Source organism: Myotis nattereri (genome assembly GCF_964212035.1).
Source record: "Myotis nattereri genome assembly, chromosome: X".
In the NCBI taxonomy this organism is placed as follows: domain Eukaryota; kingdom Metazoa; phylum Chordata; class Mammalia; order Chiroptera; family Vespertilionidae; genus Myotis; species Myotis nattereri.
In genome coordinates this window covers 50,806,538-50,824,572 of record NC_138078.1, presented here as the reverse complement: position 1 = coordinate 50,824,572, position 18,035 = coordinate 50,806,538, and the positions used below count along the sequence as shown (strand labels likewise).

Genomic DNA, 18,035 nt, shown 5'->3' with positions numbered 1-18,035 from the left:
TGCAAACAGCCATCATCCCCTCATCCAGGCTGGCCAGGCACCCCAGTGGGAACCCCCACCCTGAAGGGTGTGTGACCAGCTGCAAACAGCCATCATTCCCTCATCCAGGCTGGCCAGGCACCCCAGTGGGGATGCCCACCCTGATCCAGGACACCCTTCAGGGCAAACCAGCCAGCCCCAACCATGCATCAGGCCTCTATCCTATATAGTAAAGGGTAATATACCTCACAGCACTGGGATCAGCGGAGCTGCGAGGCCTCCTGGCACCAGGATCAGCGTGACAGGGTGCGGTGCCCCAACCCCCCCCCCCCCCGCCACCACGGGCCCTGCTCTGTGTGTGACGGGGTAGAGCCATAACCTCCCCATCGGCCCTGCCCTGAGTGTGAGAGTGGTGGCACCCCAACCCCCTGTTTGGCCCTGCTCTATGGGTGATAGAGGGCAGCGCCCGAACCCGCCCTCCCCACGGGCCCTGCTCTGTGTGTGATGGGGTAGAGCCATAACCTCCCCATCGGCCCTGCCCTGAGTGTGACAGTGGCAGCACCCCAACCCCCTGATCGGCCCTGCTCTGTGGGTGATAAAGGGCGGCACCCCAACCCCCTGATCCGCCCTGTTCTGTGTGTGACAGGGGGCGGTGCCCCAACTCCCCTATCGACCCTGCTCTGTGCGTGACAAGGGGGAGCTCCCCAACCCCCTGATCGACCCTGCTTTGTGCGTGACAGGGTATGGAGCCCCAACCCCCCTGATGGACCCTGTTCTGTGCATGACAGGGGGCAGCGCCCCAACCCCCTGATCGGCCCTGCTCTGTGCGTGACAGGGGGTGGCACCACAACCTCCCTATGGACCGGCCTTGAATGTGACAGGGAGCAGTGCCCCAACCCCCCAATCAGCCCTACCCTGAGTGTGACTGAGGGTGGCATTGCAACCTCCCAATCTGCCCTGCTCTGTGCATGACAGGGGGCGGCGCCCCAACTCCCCAATCGGCCCTGCTCTGAGCCCGACCAGGGGCTGCACCTAGGGATTGGGCCTGCCCTCTGCACCTGGGAGCAGGCCTAAGCCATCAGGGTGTTACTTCCCGAGGGGTCCCAGACTGGGAGAGGGCACAGGCCAGGGTGAGGGACCCCAACCCTTCCCCCCCCCCGAGTGCACAAATTTTTGTGCACCAGGCCTCTAGTCTATATATATGTAAAACCCTAATATGCAAATAGACACAATGGCGGAACAACTGAACAACTGGTCACTATGACATGCACTGACCACCAGGGGGCGTGCATGGGTCATGGCAGGCGTAGGTAGCAGGAGGCTGAGTGTGGAACATGGTCGGTGTCATCCACAGCCGGATGGTGGAGCAGGTGAGCGGGGGTTCCAGACAAAGGCAGGGCTCTGGTCGCGGTCATCAGGGCGAGCCTCTGGTGGTTACTGAAAATTCCTTGCTCCCATGCACCATGGTCCCGCCAGGTGCTTGCACCTGCTGCTGGCGCCAGAGCCAATGCTCACACCTGCTGCCGGTGCCTAGTGCTGGCCCCGATGGCCCCTCAGGGCTTCTTCACCCCTCCTGCTCCTGAGGGGTCATTGGGGCTGGCAGCCCCCTCTCACACCCGCTGCCAGCACTGGAACCACCACTTGCACTCACTGCCGGCACCTGTCGCTGGTCCCAATCACTCAGTGCTGTCAGCAGGTGCTAGTGGTGGCTGCCAGCCCCAATTGCCCCTGAGGGCTTCCCCACCTGCCCCTGCTCTTGAGGGGCGATTGGAGCAGCAGCCGCCACTCACACCCACTGATGGTGCTAGCCCTGCTTGCATCCGCTGCTGGCACTGGCCCTAATTGCTCCAAGCTGTCAGCAGATGCAAGCGGGGCTGGCACTGTCAGCTTATGGGAGCAGCGGTGGCAGCAGGAGTGGTGCTGCCAGCAGACAGGAGACCGGGGGCCACAGTGGAAGAGGCCAGGCAAAGGCGCAGAGGATGGGCCAAGATCTGCCCCTGTGCCCACCACAACCTCGCAGCCCACAGTTCCTTTCAAGGAGCACAAATTTGTGCACTAGGCTCCTAGTGTTCAATAAGAGTGTTAAAAGCAGACATTCCTGTCTTGTTCCTGTTCTTATGGGGAATGCTTTTGGTTTTTTCCCATTGAGAATGATGTTAGCTACACATTTGTCATATATGGCCTTTACTATGTTGAGATATGATCCCTCTATTCCCACTTTGCTGAGAGTTTTTATAAAAAATGTTTGTTGGCCCTAACCGGTTTGGTTCAGTGGATAGAGCTTTGGCCTGCGGACTGAAATGTCCCAGGTTCGATTCCAGTCAAGGGCATGTACCTTGGTTACAGGCACATCCCCTGTAGGAGGTGTGCAGGAGGCAGCTGATCAATGTTTCTCTCTCATTGTTGTTTCTGACTCTCTATCCTTCTCCCTTCCTCTCTGTAAAATATATTTTTAAAAAATGGTTGTTGGTCCGAGAGATGCATATCAAAATGACAATGAAGTACCATCTCACACCTGGCCATCATCAACAAATCAACAAGTGCTGGAGAGGATGTGGAGATAATGGAACCCTCGTGCACTGCTGGTGAGAATGCAGACTAGTGCAGCCACTGTGGAAAACAGTATGTAGTTTCCTCAGAAAACTAAAAATGGAACTCCCATTTGACCCAGTGATCCCACTTCTAGGAATATATCCCAAGAAAACAGAAACACCAATCAGGATATATGCACCCTATGTTCATAGCAGCACAATTTACAGTAGCTAAGATTTGGAAACAGCCTAAGTGCCCATCAGCAGATGAGTGGATTAAAAAAGTGGTACATCTATACAATGGAATATTATGCTGGTGTATAAAAGAAAGAACTCTTACCATTCACAGCAGCATGGATGGACCTGGAGAGCATTATGCTAAGCGAAATAAGCCAGTCAGAGAAGGATAGGTATCACCACATGATCTCACTCATTTGTGGAATATAATCCTACATACTAAAACCCTAATATGCAAATAGACTGAACAGATCGGCAGAATGATTGGCAGAATGACTGGCCACTATGATGCGCACTGACCACCAGGGGCCAGATGTTCAACGCAGGGGCTGCCCCCTGGTGGTCAGTGCACTCCCACCGCGGGAGTGCCGCTCAGCCAGAAGCCAGGCTCAGGGCTGGCAAGTACAGCGCGGTGATGGGAGCCTCTCCTGCCTCTGTTGCAGGTGGGAGGTAAGGAGTGAGGGGTCCCGGACTGTGAAAGCCTCGGACTGTGAGGGAGATGTCTGACTGCCAGCTAGGCCTGATTCCCAGGGGGATCGGGGCTAAGCCGGCAGGTGGACATCTCCTGAGGGGTTCCGCACTGCAAGAGGGTGCAGGCCAGGCTGCGGGAGTCCCACTCCCACCAAGTGCACGGATTTCGTACACTGGACCTCTAGTGAACATCATAAACTGATGAACAAAAATAGATCCAGAGACATAGAAGCATCGAACAGACTGTCAAACCTCAGAGGAAGGGCAGGGGAGGGTGGGGGGTGGTGGTAAGAGATCAACCAAAGAACTTTTATGCATGCATATAAGAATAACCAATAGACACAGACAGTTGGGGGGTGGTGAGGCATGTGCTGGGTGGTGGGAGCAGCCGGGGAGAAGTCAATGGGGGAAAAAGGAGACATATGTCATATTTTAAACAATAAAGAATTAAAATTTAAAAAATGGTTGTTGGATTTTGTGGAATGCTTTTTCTGCATATGTTGATATGATCATGTGGTTTTTGTCTTTCAATTTGTTTATGTGATGTATCACATTTATTGATTTGCAAATATGGTACCAGCCTTGCATCCCCGGAATAAATCCTGCTTTTAATATATTGCTGGATCCGATTTGCTAATATATTTTTAAAAAATATATTTTATTGATTTCAGAGAGGAAGGGAGAGGTAGAGACAGATAGAAACATCAATGATGAGAGAGAATCAATGGATTGGCTGTCCCCTGCAGGCTCCCTACTGGGGTTGGAGCCCACAACCTAGGCATATACTCAGACCAGGAATCAAACTGTGACCTCCTGGTTCATAGGTCAACGCTCAACGTCTGAGTCATGCCAGCTGGGCCGATTGGCTAATATATATATTTTTAAATTAAATGTTTATTGTTCAGATTATTACAGTTGTTCCTCTTTTTTCCCCCCACAGCTCCCCTCCACCCGCTTCCCACCCCACCCTCTGCTCTTACCCCCACCCCCACTGTCCTCATCCATAGGTGTATGATTTTTGTCCAGTCTCTTCCCGCATCCCCCACACCCCTTCCTCCCCCCCGAGAATAGTCAGTCCACTCCCTTTCTATGCCCCTGATTTTATTTAATCACCAGTTTATTCTGTTCATCAGATTATTTATTCACTTGATTTTTAGATTCACTTGTTGATAGACTTGTATTTGTTGTTCATAATTTGTATCTGTACCTTTTTCTTCTTCTTCCTCTTCTTAAAGGCTACCTTTTAGCATTTCATTTAATACTGGTTTGGTGGTGATAAACTCCTTTAGCTTTTCCTTATCTGTGAAGCTCTTTATCTGACCTTCAATTCTGAATGATAGCTTTGCTGGATAAAGTAATCTTGGCTGTAGGTTCTTGGTATTCATCACTTTGAATATTTCTTGCCACTCCCTTCTGGCCTGCAAAGTTTCTGTTGAGAAATCAGCTGACAGTCGTATGGGTATTCCCTTGTAGGTAACTGACTGTCTTTCTCTTGCTGCTTTTAAGATTCTCTCTTTGTCTTTTGCTCTTGGCATTTTAATTATGATGTGTCTTGGTGTGGTCCTCTTTGGATTCCTTTTGTTTGGGGTTCTCTGTGCTTCCTGGACTTGTAAATCTATTTCTTTCACCAGGTAGGGGAAGTTTTCTGTCATTATTTCTTCAAATAGGTTTTCATTACCTTGCTCTCTCTCTTCTTCTGGCACCCCTATAATTCGGATGTTGGTATGCTTGAAGTTGTCCCAGAGGCTCCTTACACTATCTTCATATTTTTGGATTCTTTTTTCTTTTTGCTTTTCTGGTTGGGTGTTTTTTGCTTCTTCATATTTTAGATCTTTGACTTGATTCTTGGGATCCTCTAGTCTGCTGTCGGGAGTCTGTATAATATTCTTTATTTCAGTTAGTGTATGCTTAATTTCTAGTTGGTCCTTTTTCACAACCTTGAGGGTCTCACTAGACTTATTGAGGATCTCATTAAATTTATCAGTGGCCTCACTAGATTTCTTAAGTGTCTCACTAAGTTTATCGGCGGTTTCTAGAAAATTCTTGAAAAACCTTAAAAGTGTGGTTTTGAACTCTATATCCAGCAGTTTGCTTTCCTCCATTTCTGTCATTTGTGATCTGTTTCTTTGTCTCCACATTTTTTATGCTTCCCTGTGTTGATAGAGTGGCTTTCTGTGCTAGGTGTCCTATAGGGCCCAGTGGCTCAGCCTCCCCAGTTACCTGAGGTGGACACTCTTGGTGCACCCATTGTGGGCTTTGTGCATAGTTTTGTTGTAGTTAAGCCTTGATTGTTGTAGGTATCACTGGGAGGAATTGACCTCCAGGCCAATTGGCTGTGAGAATCAGCTGTGTCTGCAGTGAGAGAACTTCTGTGCTGGAGACACCCTTCTGGGGCAAGACTTGCTTCAGTGGGGCTTTGGTGCTCACTGAGTCTGCCCCCTGAGTGTGTCCCTTATGGATCTGAGGAGTTGTAATCTGGATGGTTCCACTCTGACCACTGGGTACACTGGCTCTTGGATCTCTAAGGAGGTGCTAATTTAGCCTCTGCCTGAGGCTACCCAGCAGGAGCTCAGCTGTGAAGCAATACAAGCTGCTGTGGGGCCTTGGGCCAGCTCCAGTTGGTTAGGTAATTTTCAGATTGCAAAGGGCCAAGGCTTTCATATGCAAAAGCCTCTGTGCACAGCTTGGGCGGGGCGGGGTCCCAGGGGATCAACAGGGCGGAGCAAGCAGCTATGGCTGCTCCTCAGTCCTGCCCTAAGAGGCCCCACTTCTCAGTGTCCCGGTAATCACTGCAAGCACCTCTGAGAGAAAGCCGCCCTCGAGGTCCGACCAATACCAGACAGTCTAGCCCAGCCGTGGGCAAACTACGGCCCGCAGGCCGGATCTGGCCCGTTTGAAATGAATAAAACTAAAAAAAAAAAAAGACCGTACCCTTTTATGTAATGATGTTTACTTTGAATTTATAGTAGTTCACACAAACACTCCATCCATGCTTTTGTTCCAGCCCTCTGGTCCAGTTTAAGAACCCATTGTGGCCCTCGAGTCAAAAAGTTTGCCCACTGCCAAAACCAGTTTGGCTCAGTGGATAGAGCTTCGGCCTGCTGACTGAAGGGTCCCAGGTTCGATTCCGGTCAAGGGCATGTACCTGGGTTGTGGGCCCATCCCCAGTAGGAGATGTTTAGGAGGCGGCTGATCGATGTTTCTCTCTCATCGATGTTTCTAACTCTCTATCTCTCTCCCTTCCTCTCTGTAAAAAATCAATAAAATATATTAAAAAAAAAAAGTTTGCCCACCCCTGGTCTAGTCTCTCCCCGTATGAGTCTGGGTCCCCAGAGACTCGCCCGGAACTGGAGTTTAGAGGAGTCGGGAGCTTGAGACTCCCTCCCTATTGAAAAAGACAACTGTGTCTTCAGACTCCAGCCCTTTCTGCATGAGCGTCCGTACCTCTGCACTTTACTTCCACACCGCACCTCCTCTGAGTCTCGGTATGCTTTTCTCTTTCCTTCTAGTTGTAGAATTTCCACTCAGCCGGCCTTCCTGTGGTTCTGGATGATGTCCATTTTATCTTTTAGTTGTATTTTTGAAGTGGTTTTGAGAGGCAGCAATTTCCGGTGTTTACCTATGCCGCCATCTTGGTTTCCGATTTGCTAATATTTTGTTGAGGATTTTAGCATCTGTGCTCATCAGGTATATTGGCCTATTATTCTCTTTATTTGTAGTATCTTTATCTGGTTTTGGAATTAGGATATTGCTGGCCTTATAAAAGGAGCTTGGAAGTGTTCCTTCCTCTTTGATATTTTGGAATAGTTTGAGGAGTATAGGTGTTTGTTCTTCTTTGAATGGAGAAACCACATTGTTAAAATTTATTTTTACTATGACCTTGAGGGACCTATTTCCCCCCAAAATCCTACTGTAACTAATTTCAAGCCCACAGAAGAGTTGAAAAAATTGCACAGTGAACACCCACCACCTAGATTGTTCAGATATTTTGTTAAATGATTTATCACACATCTATTTAACATATCACTCAATTCATCCATCAATACATAATATATGCATTTCAAAATGAATTGCAGCCATCAGTACTCTTCACCCCTAAATACTTCAGCACTGAGTTCAATATGTTTACTTTATAGGTAAAATTTACATGCAGAGAAATGCACAGATCTTAGGTATATATTTGCTGAGTTTTGACAAATGAGGTTTTTGACTTGTGTAACTCACAGCTGTCAAGATAGAGAACATTATCATCGCTCTCAAAATTTCCATTGTGGCCCTTCCTGCTCAGACCCCTACCAGAGGCAACCACTGCTTTTTTAACCCATTGTACGCCATAGGCGTCTGTAAATGCAAGCGGTGGACCTTCCCCACATGCCATGTGTGTCTATAAAAAAATGTTTTCCTTAAGTGGCAGCCCTGACCAACTTTAAAATTATTTTTCGTGAGAATTTTCAGCTGAAAATAGTCAAGAACACCCGAATTGTGAGTAATATATTTATTTTTATAATATTAATTGCAAATTGATTTTTTAATTATATTCAAAATATTGTGGCATGTGGGGATGGTTTCCATTTTGGACGCATGGCAGTTAACTGGTTAAAAAAATGATAGATTAGTTTTACCTGTTCTAGAATTTCATGTACACAGAATAATTTGATAAGTACTCACATTTGTTTCTTCATTCAATACAAATTTTTATTTAGCACCTACTATACACTTATAGATTATATCTGATGTCAGTTCATGGAAAACTGAATTCTGGACTGACCAAAAAGCCAAAGGTATTTCTTGGCCTGGCCTGTGACCTCTCTCCTCCCCTCCAATCACAGTGTCACTGAGAGACCATAGATAGCTGTGTTACCAAACTCAAGGAGTTTGTGGCTTGGGGTGCTTTATTAAAAAAATGAGAGGTGGTTGTCCCAAGGTAGTTTTATTTACTTGCAGCAAGTAAAGGAGACAGGGGATTCATATCCAAAACTCTGCCTCCCCAAAGGGAGGCTTAGCTTTCCTTGCAGTTGGCTACTTTCATGGGTTGAGTTCTTAGCTCATCCTGTTTACAGCTTCATCTACAAAATACTCTGCTACATTTTAACATTTAGTGAGAAATAACATTTAGAACTGCCCAGACCATGAGACCCTTGTTTAATCTAACAGCTGGGCCTCAAAAATAAATGCAGACCTGTGTGCCATGTGTGCCCTGGGCTCCTCCCTGTCCCCCAACTCCCATCCACACTGGCTCTGAAGGCCTCTCATCAGCTCCACCCCCACTCCCACTCAATTCCCACATCAGAGTTTCACCCTCGGTTCTCTATGCAGGTGTGCAAGAGAGTGTCATAATCTCATCCCATGTCATTCACAGGTGGGTAAAAGTGCAGGTGGTTAGAGAGTGAAAGGAACTGAACAAGCAGAGACAGCACGTCGTCCTGTGATCCTATGAAGGGATGGGGACAGGGGGAATGAGGGTGTGGAGACTAAGCAGGGGCTGGAGAAGAAAGTGTAAAGAGAGGAAACATGGCAGTCCCTTGAGCATTTGGGACTGGGCATCCGAACAGCACTTACTTGGAGCCACTAAGACCCTGGGCATAATACTCTTGCCTTCTAAGAAGGACCTCAAGATTGCCCTGGAGTTCTTTGCTATTTTCCACTGGGCCCTCAGTATCTTGGTTATTGGTGAGACTTTAGCCTTCGGTAGGGTGACCGTCTGGGTTTGCCTGGGACTGAGGGGTTTTAGGGTTTAGCAAGACTTTTAATGTTAAAACCTGGATGGTCCCCAGCACATCAAAATGGTTGGTCCCCTAGCCTGTGGGCTGACATACCTGAGAATGGTACTTGTGGGGTCTGTGAATGTACGTGCGGGGACGTGTGTGCATATGGGTGTGTGCCTATGCAGGGATATATGTGCACGTGTGGGAGATAGGGTCTTGCTGCAAATGTGCATGTTGAAACTTCCTGGGTTTATACTGGGGCATGGAGGGCATGTTTTGGGAAAGTGGGAATAGCCAAGGAAAAGGGCTTAGCTGCAACCTGAAGAACTTGAGTGGACCATCATTAGGAGACAGTTGTCCCAGTGACAGAGGGAGGCTGTGAAAACCTTTGGTGTGGAAGAATTCACCCATCTATCCGTCCGCTTTTTCCACTTTCTCCATCACAGACACTTTGTGGAAGTTAGTTACCTGCTGGCTGCTGTGTTCTAAGTGCTGAAGCAAACCATCCCAATGGGAGGGGGGTCAGTGGAAAATACTCATTTGTCAGGTGGTTTAGGTGAGTACTGACTGGAGGCAGGGGCATGAACTACATGAACTTGTACGATATCTGAGAAGGAAAATGCAGATGGCTCTGTGAGCCCAGGGCTTGCCCGTAACTGGGGAGAATGAACCAGAGGACAGGGAATGGGGCTTAGAAGCCTGTCTAAGGTGGGCACCAGGAGCCCCAATACTGAAAAGAGCAGTGTTAATCTAGGAAAGACCGGCAATCAGAGCTGGAAGCGACCAGGAGAAAGAAATTCTTATGTTAGGTACTTACTGTATTCTCGGTATGTTCACACCTATTATTTCACTTTAGCCTCATGCCAACTTTATGAGGTAGAAGCTATTGCTATGTATAATAATACATGCTAATAGTTACACACTCATAATGATAGCTAATGCTCACATAATATTAGCCAACATTTATTCCACCCCTTTTTCATGCAGCCACTGTTCGAAGCACCATATGTGCCTAATAATCTTTATTGTACAGCTGAGGAAGCTGAGGTTCATGTAGTGAGTGGTCTGGTCAAGATCACACAGATCCAAAGTGGAGGAGCTGGCCTGGGACTTGAGCCCACAGGACCTGATTCTAGCCTATGGGTTTCTCTCTTTATGTCTTCCATCTCCTCACTCACTGCTAATTAAGAGGTTCAGTGGACCTGTTCCTGGAGTACATTCGTGACCTTTGCCCATTTCTCTGTTGAGCTTGAATTTACTCTTGAAGGACAAATATGAAATAGGTGAAGAAGGAGGAGTGTTCAGGGCAAAGGGTGGGCAACATATGACAAGGCTAGGGTGAGGAGGGAGTATAAACCATCTGGGGAATTGCCAGTGGTGAGTGGGATGAGGGGGTGAGAGGCACAGAATTGATGCTCCATACATATTGAATGAATGAATCACAGAGGGAAAGGAAAGGAGACTGGGTATGCAGGCAGGGGACAGATAGTACAGGGCATTGAAAACCATGGAAAAGAGTTTTGACTGTTTCCTGAGAGCCATGTGGAGCCATGATAGGGTTTGGCACAGGGCAGTGTCATCAGATTTGTGTTTTTGAGAAATTGCTATAGCTCAGTGTAGCAAAGCAAATGACAAGAAGAGGCTGTTGTAATAGCCCAGGTGAGAGGTGGTGGTGATTTAGGCCAGACCAGTGGTAGTCAGGACAGAGAGAAGAGGAAAGAAGAGAGATCCAAATACTTCGAGTAGAATTAATAAGACTTGATCACAGAAGATGTAGGAGAAAGGCAGTAGGCAAGACTGAGGGGTCAGGTCCCAGTGTGAGCTGGCAGAGGGGTCAGAGGAGCAGAGAACGATGAGGAAGGAGAGTGGCCGAAAGGGAGATGTGTATGGGGAGGAGACTGTCACTTCATTTGAGTTGGACTTTGCACATACAGAGAGGCAGTGTGGAGCAGGCAGGAGAGCTCTAGGCCTGAGTCCCAGATGCTGTGGGTCCCAGTGCTCGTCCCTCCCTCACTAGCTTCCATGGGGCACATGGTGTCTTTGAGCCTTCCCAGTTCTTTGCCTAGGAGTCTGTGAGTGGAATCGTATCCATTTGGATCTTAAATGCCTTAAGCGGAGACCTTTACTGTAAGTCTGTGGGGGAGATAAGGCAGATGTTGGTACTGTAAGATGTCCCCAACACTGTCTGGGGTGGAATAAAACCTCAGGGAACCAGGGTGGTCTCCTCCAGACTAGTCCCATGCCTCCCTTTACTTCTTGAAAAATTCAGTTTGTTTGTTTGTTTAACCTTACCAGAGGCAGCTACATTTATTTATTTGGGAGAGAGAGGACAGGACAGGAGAGAGAGGGAGAGAGGGAGAGAGGGAGAGAGGGAGAGGGAGAGAGAGGGAGAGACTGGTTGCCTCTTGTAAGTGCCCCCACTGGGAACAAACCCACAATCCAGGTATGTGCCCTAACTAGGAATTGAACCCACAACCTTTTGGTGCATGGGACAATGCTCCAATCAACTGAACCACCTGGCTAGGGCAAGTCAAATAAGTTTTATAACCAGTATATAAAAAACCTAAATTGCTGGCCTTTTCTCCCCCCCACCCCCTTAGATCTGTTTCCCAGAGGCAGCCATTTTCAACATTGTTAGCTCTTTTTTTTTTTTTTCTGGAATTTACCTCTATATGTCTCAATTTTACTATTTAAAATTTTGAAATATTACTACTTCCTGATTTAACAATTTTAGACACTGTCATCGACTCCCCAATATGAAGATGAGAATTTGACTCTGTACACTGTCACTAGATTTTCCTCTTTCCCCTCCTCCCCATATTGTTATAACACAGGCTTTAGTTAAATGCCTGACTAGAACTAGAAAATATTACTTACAATTGAGATATTTAGTGCACTAAGATGATTTTTCTTTCTTGTGCACCTTCTTTCCCCCCTCAGAACTCATAATTGCCTCATTTGAAATTTCTTTAGCTATCTGTTAGGTATGTATTACTTATCACTAATTCTCCACAGACATGTTAATCTCTCAATATGTGCAAACACTTCAGGAATCTCTAAGTCTCCTCTTCTCCCCTGCCACTTAGAATTTCCTGGAGGACATTGCTGCCGCAGAGTGCAGCATCCTTTTGTTATAACCTAGTCTCATGCACAGCTGCATCCCCAGGGCCCTCGAGGCACCATGGAAGCATAATTTAGGAAGGTGCTTCCTCTCAGGGTTATACAACTGTTGAGTCAGTACTTGCCTGACCCTGAGAGCAATGTCTCCTTAAAGTTTGTGCCCTAGCCACCTTGCTTGCCTCACCCTGGTTCTCACCTTGTTTACTTCCTTCTCTAGCTGGGTCCCTTTTTTCTTGGGTCTCATGCCTTTCTGTCTTGGTTTACTCCCTCATTTAGGTGGAGCACATCCTCCAGGAGTTTCTTGAGAAGGGGATGCGTAAGATAAACTCTCTGAGACTGTATGCCTGAGATGGTCTTTATTTGACTTCATACTTGATTAAGAATTGGGCTGCAGATAGAATATCTCAGCTGCATCTAGTGCAAATACCTGAGTCGAGAGTTTCTTTGGTTCAGTTTTCCAGAAAGTGACCTTTCCATTTTCCAGTTGTGTGTGTGTGTGTGTGTGTGTGTGTGTGTGTGTGTGTGTGTGTAGGGGCTGAAGTTCTAACTACTTCTCTGATAGACTTTCAACCAAGCCCTGTGCCTCACACCCACTTTCTGTGACATCTGGGGGCTCCAAATTCTGAGTCTTTCACAGAATCTCCAGTGCAGACAGGGGTGCTTGCTCTTGTAGGCATTGCCCTTGCAAAGGTGTCAACTTTCCTCCATCTATTTACCAGTGTGCAAATATTTTGCTGATATTTTCAACCCACCGCTGGCATCTCTTTAATTCTCTTTTTCCTTGTGATCTATACCTTTTTTTAAATTCTTAAAATTGATTTCAGAGAGGAAAGGAGAGGGAGAGAGAGATAGAAACATCAATGATCGATTGGTTGCCTCCTGCGCAACCCCCACTGGGGACCGAGCCTGAAACTGGTGCATGTGCCCTTGACCAGAATCAAACCCGAAATCCTTTAGTCCCAGGCCGATGCTCCATCCACTGCACCAAACCGTCTAGGGCTGTGGATCTATATCTTTAAAAACATCCTTATGTTAATTTTCATGAGGCACCAGAGAGGAGTCAAGATAAAAACTTGTGTTCACTCTGCCATGTTCGATTAAAAGTGTTTTTTGTCTTCACTCACCTTTATTTTGACCCATTTTTTTCTCACACAGTCTTATTTACAGCTGTTTAAAAACCGAACACAGTAATAATTCTAAGTAAGTATGGCTCCCTATGAGTCATCTCCATTAGGTCTACCCTAACTACTCTAACCTACAGTGTTCCTAAACTTCCTGGAGCTCAACACGGCCCAAAACTTCATTCTATCCAGCTTGCAGTTTTCTTTCTTTCGTGTTTGCCATCGTGTGCGCTCCCAACCTGGCTGAAGGTGGGTCTTCTCTTTCCCTGGTATTCCCTCTGCTGATGCTTCACAGACATGTGGGCAGGAACGTGGTAGTTGGAGGAGAACTGTTCCTGCTCTGTCTTTCTGGACTCCCAACCTCTGGCGGCCAGATCAGTGTGACCCACCGCTGGCTCCCGGCCATTGAATGCAGCTCAGAACAGTGCTGGGGCAGGTCCTGGGGCTTACTGCGTGGCACACAGCTGGGGAGGAAAACACCTTCCTGGAGTTGTGTGTATCCCAGCTTGCATGGCCCTTGCCCTTCCAGGTCTATGGCCAGAAGAGGAGTCCTTTTCTCTCTCCTGTCCATACTTGTCCTGACTGCTCTTTCTTCCACAACTTTTGAAGACTCATGGCATCTTCCCCCACCATAGCTACGTCCTTGTCTGCCACCCTCATGGGTTCATGTCCCATTCATGCTTCAGAAACTTTGCCACAGAGGCCTCAGGCTTCACCAAGATCTTTCCTGGCATCACCCCTTATGTGCTCATGCTGGGAGCCTTTTTCTGGGTGCCTTTCCTCAGAGACTATGCCATGTTGACAGGTGAGTTGGCTCCTAGAACATAAAAGCCAAAATAAAATGGCTTCCTGAGGAAAAAGTGCTGTGGGAGGGGTGAGAGCAGGATCAGAAGGGATCAACTTTGTGATTCCCTCTGGTCCTACACACTAGCCCTAGGCTCGCCTGCCTGGGACGAAGCTCTCTCCTCTGAAGAGGTAGGGAGGAAGGTAGGAGGTTTGGAAAGTGGCCAATGACCTTTTGAATTTTTCTGCCTGCCAGGAACCTGCTCTGTGAGCCAGTCCTCCATGGACTACCTGTTTACCCAAAAGGGTACAGGCAACATGCTGGTTGTGGTAGTCAGTGGCCTTGTGGAGTGCAGATACCACACACTCTATAGGGAAGCCCTTACCCATGCTGTTCTTGAGGAACTGGACTGGGTTTATATGCAAGGCCCTACAGCATGGGTAAGGACAGTCCTGGTCCCTATTAGGGAGAGTTGTTCCAAAAGTCCAGCAGGGAAGGAGGAAGGGATTTGGAGGAAATGATATATAAACAGGGATGGCAAAGCTCCTTCTGTATTGGAGTAGAGCCTGGGCCAGGTCCCGGAGGCATTTCTGCTTCTGAGGAAGCACTAGAGGGCCAGTCTTGAGCCTGCTGTTCCTCACTTTAGCTTTTTATCTGGGCCAGACCCTCTATGAAAGGTGAGTGGCTGCAGCCCCCTCTCAGAGAGAGCCACACTTGCCACGTGGGTAAAAGGGAGAAAGGAAAATGAAATGTTTCTTAAAATTTTCCTTCTTGTTTCAGACCTGTGGTTCACAGGAGAGTTAGAATTTGCTTCCTTTAGCTTGCTGCTGCTTTGTCCCCACAGAAAGCCTGAGGTAGACCACAGGGCCCTCATGCTTGACCTGGACACAGGCCCAGCTGAGTTAGGCTGCGGAGCGTATAGGCAGACCCTGAGACCACTGGTGGTCAGTACGTCTGGCTTTCAACAGGGTCCCTACCTTTCTGGCCTTCAAAGGACATGCCTTTGCTCCACAGGGTGGTTCTAATCCCTGCCTATGCCTTTGGGGAGGTAGACCTTTACCATCAGCACATTTTCACTTCTGGGGGTTTGGTCAATCACTTCCAGAAGTGGTTCCAGAGTGTGCACTCATTTACCCTTGTGCTTTCAATGAACGTGGCTTCATTGAGAACTCCTGGGGCCTTCTGCCCTATACCCAGCCTGTAACCACCATTGGTGAGTGAGCCCTTCTGCAGGCAGCCTGGTCTGGGATGTAGATCTAGTTCTGAGGCTGAGTCTAGGCTTTGGCTGTGTCTAGAGGGCGAGAGGCTGGCCATGATGGGTGGTTTTAGGGTGGTAAGTGTGAGCTGGAGGACTGAGGCCCATTCTGAGGAGTGAGCTATCTATGCTTCTCTTTTCCTTCTGTCTCCTCTGGCAGTCCGGGAGCTTCTGCCAGTGCCCAAGATTGAGAAGCCGAGCCAGGAAGTGGTGGACAAATACCATGCACCCTGTAGGGAAGCCCTGCACAAACTGACCAGCACAAGACCCTTTTGGGCTGCTTAGAGACCCAGGAGCTGGTGATAGTCTGACAGATATCCCCAGAAGCTACTTAGCCTGGCTGGAAAGTGTGGAACTGTAACAGGGGACAGAAGTCACCTATGGGGCTTCTGCTCCTGATTTGGCTAGTCCTCATTGTGAGGAGGGGCTGTCCATTTGGTCCTAATGATTTATCCGCATCGACCTGTCAGTTTGGTCTAGGACATCCTGTATAGTTACCAGTGTGACCTGCTGCCTCTGCCCTGGGTGCCTGACTCATGTGATGACTGTACACAGTGCAAAGACCTAAGGTAAAGGGGACAGGCATGTGGTCTGGGGCAGAGAGAAGGTGAGGTACCTGCCAGGAAGTTCAGACTACATTCCTTCTGCTGTCCCCCTCTGGAATGGGTGCCTTGGGCTTTCTTCTAGCTCATTGGCAGTTCCTGCATAAAAGCATCTAGTGTGTAGGAATTGCTCAAGCCAATTTCAAAAACAGAGGGGAAAAAGCTTTATTTGCAAAGAATAAACCATTAATTTATACAAACTTACATCCCAGTTTATATACATTATGTATAGTTTATATACACAGTATTTCACACTGGATGCTGACCCCCAAAGCAGCACTGGGCCTGCTCCTGGCCATTCTCACAACAAAGTCCATACCTATGCCCCAGCTGGAAGCTTTTTTAATAATGAAATGACACACCCTGACTCCCCTTGGAGTGAGCCCTGACACAGATTAAAAGAAAAAATCTAGTTCCTTCTTTGTGCTCACATTGCCTAGGGGAGACTCCAGGCAGGAGCAGAATGGAGGCAGTGCCAAGGTGGCCTCAGGACTTCCAGGTATTAGGCCAGTCCAGAGGCAGGAGCTGGGAGAACGCCTTAAGGGGACAAGAGTTCTGATGAAGGCTGCAGCTGCTCTCTCCCTGCAAGGGGGCTTTCACTTTTAGCCTTGAGTCTGGGAGTGAAAGAAAGAAAGGGGCTGTGTGGGACAGGGACTGCTCCACTCCCTCACTCTGCTGAGTCTGTGAGTCGTGGCTCATTCATCTTGGGCAGGCCACCTTCTCTCTCTGGGCCTCAGTCTCCACATGAGTAACATGGGGCAGAATGTAGGTGGGCTAGATTCCCTCTATGGTCCTTTCTAGCACTAAATTTCTCTGAATTGATTTGCACCCACCAGAAGTTACATAAAACGCACATACTCACATGTGCATCAAAATCTTTTTCACCTCCAGGGTTTCTAGTCCTTTCCTGCTCAGCAAAAGAAATTTGGTTTCAGGATGGATGAAGGGGAAATAAGGCAAAGACTACATTTTCCAGGGAACCGTAACTGAGCAGCCCCGACAGCTGATTTTTGTGCCAACTTTGGCTGCTGAAGCCCAAGCAGCTGGCTGAGGCTCCTGCCATGCAATCCTCCTTCAAACCTCTGTTATCTGCCTGCTCACAAATGTCCTTGTCCTATTCTCCATGCAAGACTTGGCCTTCTGGTAAACTCATGTCAGCAAACATTCAAATGCTTAATCTATAATCTATGTCCACATTCTATTATTAGTAAATTGCTTCACTACTTTGTCAATAACTTCACTGCCGCAAGGCTCTCAATTGCTTCGCTCCTCACACACTCGTCTGGGGTTCCCTTTGACGGTTCCTAATGAATCAAGGATTTGTGTGAATCCTGTCTCCCCTGTAACCTGGAGAATAGGATAGATGTCAGAATGTCCTTTAGGGCCACAATTAGGAAACCTTTTCTTTCCTCTCCTCACAGCTTTTTGGCTATAGAACCAGTCCTCACTCTTCCCTCCATCTCTGGGAGATCCTGGCAGTACAAAGTCCTCTGTGGTTTGGTAGAAAGAGATAAGGAGTCACTTAGCTATGGGGAGTGGCCAGCTCCTGCAGCCCGTCTGTAGGGTAACCAAAGGAGGACCTCACTTGCAGTAGGGGCTCCATACGTAATGGTTGCTTGGTTCATGGGGTGAGTGAAAGAACATAAGGGGTTTAAGTTCTGTGGGTACTGGAGACCTGCTGCTTGGACCTGGTGCCAAGACAGTTATTCTGAACATGAAAGCTCTAAGTCTGATGGCTATTTCCCAAGGAAATGCCCTACTCTTTTGCCACAGAGCCTCTGGCAGTCAAGACAACAGGCATTACCATCAAGGAGTGAAAATGAGCATCTCTGGGTCCCTCCCTAGAGCCGACAGGATTTGGGGTCTATATTACCATTTTTATTTGGGTTCCCTCAGGACCTCAAATTCAACACAAAGCTGACATGCAATAAAATAGTGTTGGAGTCAAACTGGCTGAATGAAGCCCCAGGCCTGTGACTTCAGTGGGTGAGATCCTGGTCAAAGCACTTAACCTCTCTGAGCCTTGTCTAAACAACAGGATTTGTAATATCGAAGGAGATAAGAGAGAAAGTACTCTCCAAGTTTTAAGGAGAAATTCTCATCTGTTCCTGCTATACCTGAGGACTGTCCAAGGCACTCTGTAAGAGCCTGGCCAGACCCATTCCTCACATTTGCTTCACCTGGGCTTGCAAGGCTGACATTAGCAACCAGACAATGGCTGTGCCTCCTG

The 18,035-nt window shown here is 47.9% G+C and overlaps 1 protein-coding gene across 1 annotated transcript; it reads left to right on the top strand.

The window, feature by feature from the left end:
• Positions 1–1,313: 1,313 nt before the first annotated feature.
• LOC308511689 (acyl-CoA wax alcohol acyltransferase 2-like) lies at positions 1,314–15,488 on the top strand (the record flags this gene model as incomplete). Its single annotated transcript, XM_081081639.1, is given in 8 exon segments — positions 1,314–1,349; positions 8,771–8,906; positions 13,766–13,969; positions 14,204–14,388; positions 14,612–14,625; positions 14,963–15,074; positions 15,077–15,161; positions 15,364–15,488. Coding segments are annotated over 8 exon segments (897 nt in total).
• Between the last annotated feature and the right edge of the window lie 2,547 nt (positions 15,489–18,035).